Source organism: Synchiropus splendidus, chromosome 6, assembly GCF_027744825.2.
Source record: "Synchiropus splendidus isolate RoL2022-P1 chromosome 6, RoL_Sspl_1.0, whole genome shotgun sequence".
NCBI lineage: Eukaryota > Metazoa > Chordata > Actinopteri > Syngnathiformes > Callionymidae > Synchiropus > Synchiropus splendidus.
Genome location: NC_071339.1, coordinates 1,513,483 through 1,526,596, shown reverse-complemented (window position 1 = coordinate 1,526,596; position 13,114 = coordinate 1,513,483). Strand labels below are relative to the sequence as shown.

Genomic DNA, 13,114 nt, shown 5'->3' with positions numbered 1-13,114 from the left:
ATTAAAGACAGTTTATGTGCTGCCGCAGCGATGGGCATCTGCAGGAACTATTCAGATTCACACAATGAATGACTGCAACCTGGTAACATTTATATTTTTATTAGAAGAGCCTCAATGCACCTAAAAACACTAAAGACAAGTCAAACAAATTAAGCCAAAAAATAAAGGGCTTGAATGCATTTGTTATGTCTCACATTAACAAAAAAGCCTGTGTCAACATTGTTGTGAACCTCTCAACACACTTCATAGTACCATCCAAGTCAAAGAAACGTTTTCCACTTAAAAAAAAGCAACACAGTTTGAATCTCCTCAGTAAATCTGTGAGGAAGAACAACAGAGAGGCTGCAGCATCGACTGCATTAAGAAAACCATCTTGAGGGTGTGGCATAAATTAACAATAATAAATACAATTCATCCAGATACATAAACACTGTGTATTTCAGAATACATGGTTCGCTGGCAGGAACAAAGAAAGACAGATATTAGCTATGTGAGGGCTAAAAGGAGGAAAAAACATAATTATAAGGCTTAAGTTGAGTTTTTTTCCATGTAAACATGACGAAACAGCACAAAGAGATAGGTACAATGTAGAAATCAGTATTCGGTAGCTTCTTACTGCACCCACGATTGATCCAGGAACAGACCCCGGGTGAAGTGTTAAGAGCCCCTCGAAAGTCGTCCCTCTCATACTGAACACGTCACACTTACCCTGTTTACTAGCTTTTCAGCTCATAATGAAAATGTGCAAGCGGGAGCGCAGACGCAGTCAGTCCTTTTTCAGCAAACATCTCACGATGATACAGAAAAGGCTGGTGGACGGGTAAACAGTAGCACTCACTCCCAAAGATTAAATTCTATAATGTAATAACTATAATTACCAGAGGCATTCAGGTGGGATCTAGTGGTCTTTGCACTACAGAACATTATTGATGCACTGATGGAAACCTTGCTGACATGCTTTTTTTTAGATTCATGAACACATTTCGAATGGATTGTTCAATGTTAACAAATTAGAACTTATTTGTTTATGCATAAAAGGCGAGGTCTACTCTCCAGACAACAAGCTATGGAATGCCATCTTTCCTTTGGCAGCACTGCGAAGGTGGCACACTCCAGTCGTACATGTAGGACAGTCTCAGCTTGACCTCCTCCTTGCAGAGCCGTCCATCTCTCTGCAGCGTCTGGTGTTTCTCCAACATGTCCTCCAAGCTTTGCTTGTGTGTTACTAGATATTTATTACTGCATCCACGAGACTTGTACTCTGTGTCGAATCGAGGGTCGTGAGTGCGCCGGACATCCACTGGGGCCAGCCAGGCGCCCAATGACACGTCCTCACTCTGCCACGTCTTCAGGTAGGCTGCGTTAAGATGCACGTATCGCACCAGATCAGCAGAGATAATGTAGCCGCCACCTAATGCGTAGGGCAAATAGTAGTCACACAGCTCCCACGAGCTCTCTCGCCACTTCCCAGCCGTTTTAACACGACCACGGCCGTAGAAGAAGCCCCAGTAGAGTCTGGTGGGCTCCTTGCCTTTGAGTTCCTCTTTGATGAGATCCAAGCGAGCAAATGTGTCGTCATCCGCTTTGAGTACAAACTTAAAATCGACATTTTGGTCCAGCCAGGAGTACATATGAATCAGCTTTAGGGTGAGGTTGTCATAGGAATCTTTCAAGTCAGGGAGGAGGACCAGATCCTTGTGCCGCCCTTGCTCTGTGTTCAAGTTCTGAAGATCCTCATTTGGAAGCCCTTGAGTTCCAACCACAAACTTGGCGAGGACATCCGAGTCCCTCTTGGCGAGCCACGTACTGCGGATGATGCTCCTGCGCTCGGTGTACTTGGGTCCCGTGGTGATCAGAACCACCAGGAACGCTGACAGGACTTTGGTGGGGGCTGCAGATCTGTGCGGTTGAGGGGCATCGACATGCGGGACCAGGCCCGGTGGATCCTGGATCTGTTTCAAGGTTTCGGAGGTGCATCGGGCCAAGAAGACAAGAACAATGGCAAAGCCACACACAATGCCAATGACCAGCGCAGTCTTGTGGCGGCAGAGAAGACGTAACAAATACATGATGCTGATGCCGAAGGAAAAAAGAGACACAAAGAAGATTATCATGAGACACCACAGACAGAGATTCTACACCTGTATTCAGTTGTTCCACCCAGCTTATAGTCTTGTTTTGATAGTCTTGACAGTTTACTCAATGTGCAATGCCAGGTGCTAAAGATCAGACTTCTATGAATGTTTCCATCCAGTGAATGTAATAAACACAAGCGCCATTATTTACATCTGTAATCACCACTGCATGCGATGAGCTCATATTTGTAAACACAAATGATCAATCGGACGACATACAGCTTCACACAGTCTTGCGATCACAGTTGTCTCCACACAGTTTACCTGGCTGAAGGAGCGTGTTGGAGAACGAAGCAGGTCCAGCGGGCCAACTAGAACCAAGCGTCAGCTATCCGGATGAAGCAGCCTTCGGACTTTGAAAACTCTTTCTCCACGCAGCACACACCCACGGCCCACTCATGGTGACGTACAGCACGCCAAAAACACAAAGCGAGACGGCACAGCTCGAGACGAACGCGTGAATGGGTAGTTTGAGATCCAGGAGTCCATGTTTACAGACTCCATCAATTGGAGCTGCGACTCACCGGAAGCGGAAATGCAGACGAATATATTTTCCAGTCGTGTATTTCTTTTTTTTATATATGGAACCAAATAGTCATGGTTACTATGCATCTCTTCGGAATATATTAACTCATTAATAATTTTTAAGAAGACCTTAAGTTAGTGAAACAAATAGAGAAACAGCTGTCATGAGTGGGGCGACTGCAGTGTAAAGCTCAACACATTCACAAAGGATAGAGGCCCATGAAAACTTTCGTCTTCAAAATAAAATAATCTCTACTGTCCTACCGTGTTTGCTACTGACAAGGCGAGTGCAGCAGATCGTTTAAATATGTTGAAATTGTCGTGTTATGCAGCAGCTGGTAATTGCTGGGTTGTTGTTGTTGTTGTTTTTTTTATAGTATAATATAGATACCCTGACAAAAACGTTTTTGAATCAATTAATTGACATAAATGAACCAAAACATAGACAGTTCTCCTGACAATGATCAATCATGCGTTTCAAAGAAAGCCGTTCTTGTTTTATTTTGAATGCTGTGCCCGGAAACTTCAGTCATCACAGACGTCATCCTGCCATTTGTCGGTGTCTTGCGTTAGCTTAGTAAACCGCCGCCTTCCACGTTTAAATGTCTCTTTCTTGCACCTTCCCGATCGTAAGCCAGCAAAACCAATGATGTTGGCTCTGAGTTTTTTATAGCGACCGGCTCCAGGTTAGCGTCTTTCGCGTCATCTTCCAAAGCAGCTGGGAAACGTGCGTGTTCAAGGGCTCTGTTGAAATGACGCTAAGTGGAACCGATCGAGTGCTACGGGCATGTCCGCTGCTGCTCGCCATCTTTATGGTCACCCTGAGCCCAGTGAAGACAGCGACAGAAACGGACCCCTACAGAATCCTCGGGGTCAGCAGGGGCGCTAGTCAAGCGGAGATTAAGAGGGCGTACAAGAGCCTGGCCAAGGAGTGGTGAGTGAGCCCTGCCGCACCGACCCGCCGGAAGCATTCGCTCCATCTGACGTGTTGAGAGAGCCGCTTTGTTTGTTTGTTGCTCTCTTCCAACCTCGCGTTGTTCGTGTTGTGAAACCATTGGTGGTGACCTCTGACCTGTGTGCTCTACAATGCTCCTGTGTCAGGCATCCGGATAAAAACAAGGACCCTAACGCTGAAGACACGTTCATCAAAATCTCCAAATCATATGAGGTCAGTCACTGTCAAGTTTCACTTTCTGTTCTAGTGACCTGTCTCCTCAAAACAGATCCTGTCAAACGAGGAGCGAAGGGCCAACTTTGATCGTTACGGTCAGACCGATGAAAACCAGCCGTTCGGACAATCGCAGCATCACGGCTTCCGCAACTTCCACAACAGCTTCTACTTTGATGAGTCGTTCTTTCATTTTTCCAGGTACAATGTGACAAAGGCTATTCAGTAACAAGCTGTAGATTCCTCTTTGAAATAAAGACATGGTCGTATATTTTTCATCTCTGGAAATAAGACTCCTCCACCAATCTCTTTCAGGACCAGAGACTTTGCAGACAGCAAGTATCTGTTTCACCACGCTCAGTTCAATAGTGAAGTCATTCCTGAAAGCCACAAGAGGCCCTACCTTATCAAAGTCATCTCTGAGTGGTGCTTCGCTTGCGTCCACATTGAGCCAGTTTGGAAGGAGACCGTGCAGGAGCTGGAGCCTTTGGGTACAGTGATGCCAGTTCTTTTGGCTCCTCCAAAAGTTGGAGACTTTTATGTGTCTCCTTTATAAAGCCTATCAATTTAAATGGTTAAATCTCAAAAGGGTTTCTATTTCACTGCAGGCATTGGGATCGGCATCATAGACTTGGGTTTCGAACGTCGTCTAGCGAGCCAGCTGGGCGTCCACAGGGCCCCTACCATCATTGGCCTGGTCAACGGCAGAGCAACCTTCTTCCATCAGGCTGTGGTTCGTGAGCACCTGCGGCAGTTTGTTGAGGACCTGCTGCCTCAGAAACAGGTGGAAAAGGTAAATAAACGTATTATGTTCCTCATAGTCGCAAATCTTCCATGCTTTCTTTTTAATGATGGAGCAGTTTTATGAGCCTTATTTTCCAATTCATTGCCATATTATTGTGATATTTGTCAGAACCCAGCTCTCGATGAGGCGTACCTCTACAGTAACAGTAGACTATATGCTAATTCACATTCCAAATCCTGTGTCTAGTGTTTTGGACCCAGCTATTGATGAGCTCAGGCTAGATTATTCTGACTTTGTATGCTTTATTGCTTGCAATGATTTGCATATACACATTTACCGGGCCGGTTAAATTGAATGTCAGATGCCATGAATGCCAACTTGCTAGTATCATTTTTTTTTCATCATAGTTATATACAATGTCTAATTATAAATGTTAGTTGATTATGTGAAATATTATAAAATGCAATTGCATTCTTGGTTGGTTGGTCTGAGATGCTCTTCCCTTTTAAAGGATACTATACTTACACTTCCTAAAAATCTTGACTGTCCAAAATATGTGCTCACAATTGAATACAATGCGTTTTGTTTTCAGATCACAGATGACACTTACTTGTCTTTTCTGGAGAGTTGGAGGGATGAAAATAAACCCAGCGTTCTGCTGTTTGATGTTGTCCCAGCTGTTCCTCTCATGTACAAGGTAGCATGAGGCACACTCACCTGAGAAGCTGGCTGCTTCCATTTCTCTCCACGTTGAAACCTCTCTGTTCCAGCTGACAGCCTTCTCCTTCCGAGACTATGTCCGCTTTGGCTATGTCGACCAGGGAGCGAGCCACAACGTGCGGCTTTTGCGGCAATTCAACATCAACACTTATGCTCCCACGATGCTTCTGTTCAAGGAGGACACAGTCAACCCTGTCGACATCATCCAGGTGCGTTTTCTCTCTGAAGAAGTCCATCATGTGACAGTAGTTGTGTTGATCCTAAACAAAGTTTGACTGCCTCTCAGGCCAGAGGGATGAAGCGACAGATTATGGATGAGTTTGTCTCCAACAACAAGTTCCTCCAGGTGCCTCGGCTGGTGAACCAGCAGCTCTTTGATGAGCTTTGCCCTGTCAAGCAGTTCCACCGACGGAGAAAGTACGTCACTGTTTGTTTTCCACCTCTTTTGCTGCACTTCACTGGTGTTATATCAACTGGTTTGTATGGCAGATACTGTGTGCTGCTCATCACAAGTGAAGATCAGAGCTTTCAGCCTGGGAATCAAGCTTTCCTTGACTTTGCGAGAGTGAACGTAAAGGAAGTACTTCGGTTCGCGTACGTCTACCAGCGTCAACAGCAGCCGCTCTGCCAAGCGCTTCTCCCCAACCAGGCAGTGCTCTTGCCGCAGGTCAGTGGCTCATTCAGAGGCTGGGTGACAAGACCCTATCAAACATGTCCACACATCACCTCACCATCTCCAGGTGGCAATAACAGTGTATTAAATTAATGTTGAGACTAGGGCTGCACCATTATAATCGAGATCATTTTTGTTTCATAATTACAATTATTCAAACGGGTATTACAACAATTTTAAAAGTTTATTGAACAAGGAGCTACAATAAAACAGTGTGTAAAATATAAATAATAATTTAACACTTATATTTAACCTTCATCTTGTAGGTTAAATCTTTCTTTCTCGAAACTCCAATCTGTCAGGTTTGGCCTCAGAGAACAGTGGAGACAGTATTTCCAGCTGAGCAGGCACTTGGCTGGATGTGAAGATTTCTCTGTGGTTCTTATAAACTTCCATATTTGAGCACTAATCTGCATCGTGATGAATTACTGGAGCAGTTGGTTTTATCACCCCTGTCTCAGGTTCTTATGCATTCATCCACTACAAAATGTGACTCAGAACGCTGCTGCTCCTCGGAGGTTCTGACGCTGAAAACCATGCTGCCGTTGTACAGACAACGGTGGCTAATATTAGCGTTCCCCACGGCGTGTAAACAGATGCTTGAGCTCTCGTCGACAGGCAGAGCTGAGGGACTCCCTCTGTGTCGTGGCTCACTGTGCCTCCCAGAGCAGCTTCCCACCGGGCCACTTTCACGTGGACGAGGCGTGGTGCAGTGCTTGGGTGCATCGGGACAGAGTGAGAGGGAGATGGGCGTTTGGCTAAATAATCATTTCATAATGACCCTCATGTTTTCCAGTCCCAGTTGAGACACTGTCCCTCATCCTTGAAGTGAGAATAAGGACCATTTTTTCCAGGTGTCTGTGGAGGTGCAACAGTGGTGTTGGAAAGTCATCCAGTTATTCCCACAGGAGCCGAAGACTCTTGGCTCGGTCGAGGGCCTCCGTGATCTGTTATTTTCTGTGATCATGGCCCACACTTTTTTAAACATCATTCGTGCCCAAACCCACGAGGCAACATTTTCTGAAATGTAACGTGGTAATGAAGTGTTTTTGTGACTGACAGGTTGTGATTCTTGAGCGGCGGAGTCAGGCTGGAAAGGTTCTGTTCCGCTCCGTGGCCGGCGGCTGGAACGGCAGCGAGGAAGAAAAGTACCGTCTACATGAGCAGCTGGAGCTCCTTCAGAAGGACCCGTCCTATCTGAGCTCAGACGCCACACTGCCTGAACTCAACAACGAAAGGGCTCCAGTAGGCCTGTTGCATGATGTGCATATGTTAAACTCAACCTCCCTGACTGACGTTTTTTTGTTTGTTTGGATCAGATGTTCATAATTCGCTGGATGAATGCTGCGTATGATTATGTCGTTCAGTCATATGAGGACCTCCTCTACTCGAGCGGGTAAGACAAGTTTACTTCGGTGACAATGTTTGGATTGTTTTCACAAGAGTTAAATGGCCAATAAGGATGAGCCCAATGACTCAGAATATTAGTTTCATAATCAAAGTCAGCAAGCCGGTGAAGATATGAAACCAAAGTCCATTGCGGAAGGTGTTGTAAATGTGGCTAATTATTAGGTGCAATGGAATTAATTTGGCACTGAAGTTCAGTGAGCGCGTTGGGAACTTGTGTGCCACAATTTGTGGACTGGGGAGAAAACATTTCTACCGGCGGTGCCCAGAAGGGAACATTATTCAATAACGTTTTTTTAATGAAGAAAGTCAATATTTGTTCACCTGGAAGGGGACGGGAGACAAACAAGTTGACTGGAATGGGTTGGACTTTCGCCCTGTGGTGACCTCTGCCTCTCCACCTCTGTCAGGGAAAAGCCTTTTTTTTCTGAATGTTTATTCAACAACATACAACATTTGACACTGCTGAAACATTGCGTCTGCAAGTTGAAGTAGTTGTCATCATAATTCTGCTGAAACTATTGAAAAATAATATATTTAAAATGAAGTACTTAAAATATTCATATATTTAACATAAAACAATAACAAAATAGTATTAAAACTCTGTAAATACGTTTAGTATAAGTTCTTTTAGATTAACCCTCAAGTTCACATGATCTTTTTCTTGGTTTAGACGAGAGATGATGCCCATCCTGTCATTGATCTTCTCAGCCCTCTTCATTCTTTTTGGCACAGTCATAATCCAAGCGTTCAGGTGAGAAAAAAATGTTTTTTTAACCATGTTATTGTTAGTGTAATTTTTTTCATGACAGTGTCCAGATGAAGACGTGTTTGTGCTTCCAGTGAGCCGGGTGAGAGCAAACCCCAGCGTTCCAAGCCGAAGGAGCAGCCTCCAAGTGAAGAGGAGGCTTCAAACAGGGCTGGGACCTCAAGGTACTCAACACAGAAAGTGAAGCGCGTGGCTGTGGTGTCGCCTGTCCTCTCTTGAGCAACATGACGACTTGGCTGTAGTGGCACAGCAAGAAAGTATAGGGAAGTTAGTCAGGTGAATGGTGTTTAACCTGGATAAAATTCTCTATGAATGTGTCTGTACTTAAGTCCTGTAAATGGAATTACAGTTATCTTGCAGAATCGAAGTAGAACCTGGGAATGATGCTGTTTTCAATGTGTTATCAATGTCAGGAAAAAAAGGTAGACGTCCACGAAAGCTATTTTCGATGAAAAGTGGAGACACAAATTCACAGCCTTCTCCATTGCAAAAGTCTTCCGTGTGCATTCATTGACCGAGCCAGACAGGACAGTCTGAATGGTTTATCATTGATGGAGGTCGTGTGATGATTGATTTTCATGGTGTATCTCAGCTCACTAAAGACTCGTATGTCCACCTAGTCGCCCTCCCAAGAAGGACTTTGTTGAGGTGACGGAGCTGACCGACATCACCTACATCAGTAACCTGGTGAAGTTGAGACCTGGACACATCAATGTGGTTCTGGTGCTGACCCATTCCTCCAAGAATGCACTGCTCAGGAAGTTCGCCAAGGAGGTGTTTTCGTTCTCGGGGTGAGGTTTTCTCAAAGCTGATGACCGTTTTTGGACTGCATGCGGTATGTGCCTCTCTCGCGGCAGCAAGACCATCCAGATCTAGGATGCTGATTGGCGATGTTTCTGGTGCCCTGGATCCATCCGTCTGTGATTTGCGTTGCTGCTGCCTTGAAGGGGCCATTTTGACAGTTCCCCTCAAGCAGGAAGTGATTGTTCCCTTCAAAATATGATTATATTTTATATGCACTTTGAACACCCGCCAACTTGACAGTGATACTCAATAAGTAATCATTAATACTGTGAATTAAACATTCTTAAATAAGTCAGTAAATGGCTTTATGCTGGTGCTGGGGTCCCACAATTTGGTCTTAATAAACGTTGACAGTAAGAGGCCCTTTATTTTGAGTTCTATTTTGCCATTGGCTTGGCTCAGGAGGAGGCACTATGAGGCAGCATGCAGCAGATTCTTCTTCTTGAATCAGTTTGTGTTCATTTGGATTCATTTGGTAAACTCGCAGAATTTGCGTTTAATTTATGAATGATTTTGGTTGGATCTCGAATAACCCCTAACACAGTTTATATTTCTCCATCCGAACTGTGTCGTGACAGGACGCAGACGCTCCATTTCTCCTTCCTCAATGCGGACAAACATCACAACTGGATGCCGTCGCTCCTGCGTTCAGCCTCCTCACAGACCGACGGTCACTCGGCGGAAGACGAGGAGTCCTCCGACTACACCGGTTATGTTTTAGCTCTCAATGGCTACAAGAAGTACTTTTCTCTCTTTCGGCCCGTTTTCACGGGAGAGGATCCCAGCGAGGCCTCGTCCACCTCAGAGACCTCCTTTTCCTCCGACACCCGGCGAAACTCCCGATCTCGATCCAGGTCCAGTTCGCACTCACGGTCCCGCTCCCATTCCAGAGAGGAAGGGAGCGCTTCAAAGAGAGGGTCGGGTCGGACCACCAGCATAGAAGTGCACCACAAGCTGGACAAGCTGGGCGTGTGGATGGAGAGGCTGACTGAAGGATCGCTGCCCAGGCTTCAGGTCCCCTACTGGCCCTCGCTGGATGCTAACAAAGAAAGCTGAACTCAGAAAGTTGCAGGGTCACTCCGCCCTCCAAAACTCTGCTGCTTTTTGGAGAAGTCATTTGATTTTTCCCTGTTTGCTAATGAGATGATTTGTTGCCAGAGGGGAGCTTCGCGCCTTTCTGACAGAACCCTGCTCACAGATGACAGTTCTGCGACTGCCGTTTTATTTAGTAATAACATAGAGGAACCACATTGCAGTACGTTTGCTAACATGAAAACACTCGTAAGATGTAGGTTACCTCGAAGCCAATGTTGCTCCAGGATAAACCCACGTTTTAAATGATAAATAACAAAGGATTCAAGTCTCATGCATGAAATGATTAATTAAGAGAGAAAGCTGCACTGACCTTGTTTTTAGGATGCTACCTTCTGTTTGCCTTTTTACTTGTGGAAGTGAAATGTCGCCGCACGACTGCCGAGCGAAACACTGTAAGACGAAATGTTCCACAAAAAGTTTGGAAATGTTTATTTATTAAAGTGTGTGATTACATCGGACAAGTATTTTTAGCATTGATTTCTTCATGCACATTGAGAGCAACGTTTAAAACCATTCTACAATCATTACATTTTAATATGTTGCCGTTATGAAAGAGGCGGAGAACACGGGCTGCTAAATGCCACCCTCTTGGGTGCCTGCTGCTTCATGTGAGCGTCCACGTGAAGACGCTCAGTGATCGCCATGATCCGTCTCTCTCTTCATGGTCAGGTCCTTTGCACCAAAGGAAGACGGCAGCAGCTGGCTCACTGACATCTTCATGAATGAGCCATCAGGTTTGGACATGTAAACGTCCCAATTCAGTCCAAACTGGGGAGAAAGAAAGTCTTCGAGTCATATTGAGAGGTGCGATGCAAAAGCCTGGTCCATCTACCTCTCTCATGAACTGCCTGCAGCCGCCACATGGGGAGATGAACTGGTCCTTCATGTCACTGCACAGACAAGAGGACAAAGGTTTGGGTCACTTCAGTTTCTGTCCTTTATCTTTTTGTCAGTCAAGGAAGACAGGTGTAACAAAAGAAAAAGAAGAAACTCCAGATTTCCCTCCAGTGTAAGACTGAAATTGAACACATCTGAACGTCACACAAACCCTCTAGAACTCACACATACCCACCACTACCTCAACAATACCTTCATATAAACATTAAAACACCAAACAAAGCCTTACACAACTCTTCTAAACACACACATCTTCCTCATTCATCCATTCACCACAAGCTCACATGCCAAAACGTGAACGTATTAGTGCAAAAGCTCCTCATGACAGCTTCGGCGGTGAGGCTCAGACACAGAAACACCGGGAGCATGTGACTCTCACCTGGCCACGGCGATGGCCTTGAAGCGCCTGTGGCCGTCGGAGACGGCTTTAACGATGGCGGTCCTTTCGGCACATATGCCGAGGTTGTTACACGCATTCTCCACATTGCAGCCTGCAGACGGACGTGCGTGGTTATCAGCATGAATTTGAATGGTAGGAACTGGAGAAGCCGGTCGTTTTGCTTGGGCTGGGGGTGATAAACTATGTCAAACTACTCCCAACAATTTTGGCCACCAACATCAGAATCAGAATAGAATTTATTGCCATGGTCAGTGGCGGTCCCACCAACTGGCAAAGTGCTTCGAAATAAAGTGCTGTTAATAAATAAAATAAAATTAAAAAAGTATAATAATTCGAATAAATAAATAATAAAAATAACCCACAAACAACGAAGGCCGATCACAGATTCAACAGTGTGACGGCCGAGGGGAAAAAGCTGTTCCTGTGATGGGAGGTTCTGGTCTGGATGGACCGTAGCCTCCTGCCATGAACTGGTTATCCATATAGGAATAAAAATCTTACTCCTGTCATGGTAAGAGGAGGACATGACTTGAAATATGTTCCTTTAATCGTGTTTATCGAAGTTCCCAATCACTACAAGCAAGTTACACACTTGCCATCGTCATGTAATGTGGAGCCTCCTGTCGCGGCTTGGTGGCCTCAGGGGACATGAGGTGAATCTGATGACAACAAAGGCACTTGCCTTTCAACGGCTTTAACAACGTTCAAGGCTAAAACAATAGCTGGAACATGATATTTCCTTCAGGCAGAAGTTTAAGACATTAAGCGCTGAGATCTTGAATCAGTTTGGACCAACTACACAACTTTCTCACTGGAGGGTTTCACTATTAAGCAGCTTTTTTTTCAATGGCAAATTTTAGAAATGTGTATTTTCCATGCTGCAACTGACGCCCGGGTTGGACTTGGCACTGCTTTGAAACCTCATCTTTATCTGCCCTACCAACATCGCTTTGAAGACGAGCCTGTGCCCATTTAGCCTGGTGAATTTGGATCCCGACTCAAAAGAATTGAGTGGGAACTGGAAGAGCCAGTCAGCACGGGAGTGGGACTTGTCAAGGAGAAACTTGGTCGTTCGTTTCCTGTGCGTATGTCACACTTTTTTGTGACAAGTCTCTGACGAAGCCCAATTTCAACGTTCAGATTGAAATTCCACTGAGCTGTTCCATGATACTTTGAGTCAACCAGTCATCCTGCCCCCGGACAACATCAGCATTTGTTTGCTTTCCCTTCTGGGGGTGAATGTTGATTTGTGTGAGTTAACAGATGACACTGTGTACCTTCCAAAACTATTTGCATAGAGAAGCGCACCGTTTCTGTGACTGCATTAGTGATGTATTCATCCTTCGCCTCTGTATCCTGTTCTGTTTTTGCCAGTAGAGGGTTTAACTGCCCTCACTGCTTGAAGACAAGGAACAGACAATGTTTTGCGCTTCTTACCAGTGAACACGAGGTCATCTGAGGTCAGCAGAGCAGCTCCAACTCTGAAGTCGCTGTAGCGACAGTAGGCGTGTTTCTTGACCTCCTGAGAGGCTTGGATCAGCTTCATCACCGTGTCCCGGGTCAACTCTGGCTCCTCCGTGTTCATTTTCACCCGATCTCTTTCTGAGCTGGAAGCCTTCGATCTGGAGCCCTTGCAAACGTATTCAAATGTGAATGAGAGGGGAGAGGGAGAGGTGCTCCGACGGCCAATCATTCACTCACCGCCACCTCCGACAATGGGAGGAGCTCATGGCTCCACAGGTTCTCACACATTCCTCATCTTGGTGGTGGAAGATG

General features: G+C 45.4%; 3 protein-coding genes across 4 annotated transcripts; 1 reads left to right on the top strand and 2 right to left on the bottom strand.

Annotated features, from left to right (window-relative positions):
• Nucleotides 1-114: 114 nt before the first annotated feature.
• Nucleotides 115-2,822, bottom strand: b3galt6 (UDP-Gal:betaGal beta 1,3-galactosyltransferase polypeptide 6). Its single transcript, XM_053868394.1, has 2 exons — nt 2,400-2,822; nt 115-2,073 (listed from the first exon to the last, which is right to left on the bottom strand). Exon 2 carries the CDS (start codon nt 2,067-2,069, stop codon nt 1,065-1,067), a length of 1,005 nt encoding a protein of 334 aa, XP_053724369.1. The 5' UTR covers nt 2,070-2,073; nt 2,400-2,822; the 3' UTR covers nt 115-1,064.
• Nucleotides 2,823-3,209: 387 nt separating this feature from the next.
• LOC128760472 (dnaJ homolog subfamily C member 16-like) lies at nt 3,210-10,508 on the top strand. Its single transcript, XM_053867900.1, has 15 exons — nt 3,210-3,594; nt 3,762-3,828; nt 3,884-4,029; nt 4,144-4,319; nt 4,437-4,621; nt 5,166-5,270; nt 5,344-5,502; nt 5,580-5,710; nt 5,783-5,960; nt 7,029-7,211; nt 7,286-7,362; nt 8,047-8,127; nt 8,217-8,306; nt 8,763-8,933; nt 9,525-10,508. The coding sequence occupies exons 1-15, from the start codon at nt 3,413-3,415 to the stop codon at nt 10,000-10,002; spliced, it is 2,409 nt and encodes an 802-aa protein (XP_053723875.1). The 5' UTR covers nt 3,210-3,412; the 3' UTR covers nt 10,003-10,508.
• Nucleotides 10,464-13,039, bottom strand: LOC128760474 (cytidine deaminase-like). Of its 2 annotated transcripts, none has more exons than XM_053867902.1 (4): nt 12,776-13,039; nt 11,318-11,504; nt 10,874-10,931; nt 10,464-10,809 (listed from the first exon to the last, which is right to left on the bottom strand). In XM_053867902.1, the coding sequence occupies exons 1-4, from the start codon at nt 13,029-13,031 to the stop codon at nt 10,672-10,674; spliced, it is 639 nt and encodes a 212-aa protein (XP_053723877.1). In that variant the 5' UTR covers nt 13,032-13,039; the 3' UTR covers nt 10,464-10,671. The 2 variants fall into 2 exon arrangements, with proteins under 2 accessions (XP_053723877.1, XP_053723878.1); XM_053867903.1 differs by having other exon boundaries at nt 11,318-11,429; nt 12,776-13,021.
• Nucleotides 13,040-13,114: the final 75 nt, after the last annotated feature.

What these genes read in the sequence shown, in the direction of transcription:
- b3galt6 (XM_053868394.1), bottom strand. Translation starts at nt 2,069, where the DNA reads ATGTATTTGTTACGTCTTCTCTGCCGCCACAAGACTGCGCTGGTCATT.
- LOC128760472 (XM_053867900.1), top strand. Translation starts at nt 3,413, where the DNA reads ATGACGCTAAGTGGAACCGATCGAGTGCTACGGGCATGTCCGCTGCTG. An exon ending in AAGAGCCTGGCCAAGGAGTG is followed by an intron (nt 3,595 to 3,761) that starts GTGAGTGAGCCC and finishes CTCCTGTGTCAG; the next exon opens with GCATCCGGATAAAAACAAGG. An exon ending in ACCCTGTCGACATCATCCAG is followed by an intron (nt 5,503 to 5,579) that starts GTGCGTTTTCTC and finishes ACTGCCTCTCAG; the next exon opens with GCCAGAGGGATGAAGCGACA.
- LOC128760474 (XM_053867902.1), bottom strand. Translation starts at nt 13,031, where the DNA reads ATGATTGGCCGTCGGAGCACCTCTCCCTCTCCCCTCTCATTCACATTT. An exon ending in AGATGACCTCGTGTTCACTG is followed by an intron (nt 11,505 to 12,775) that starts GTAAGAAGCGCA and finishes TATCACCCCCAG; the next exon opens with CCCAAGCAAAACGACCGGCT. An exon ending in AAGGCCATCGCCGTGGCCAG is followed by an intron (nt 10,932 to 11,317) that starts GTGAGAGTCACA and finishes TTGTCTGTGCAG; the next exon opens with TGACATGAAGGACCAGTTCA.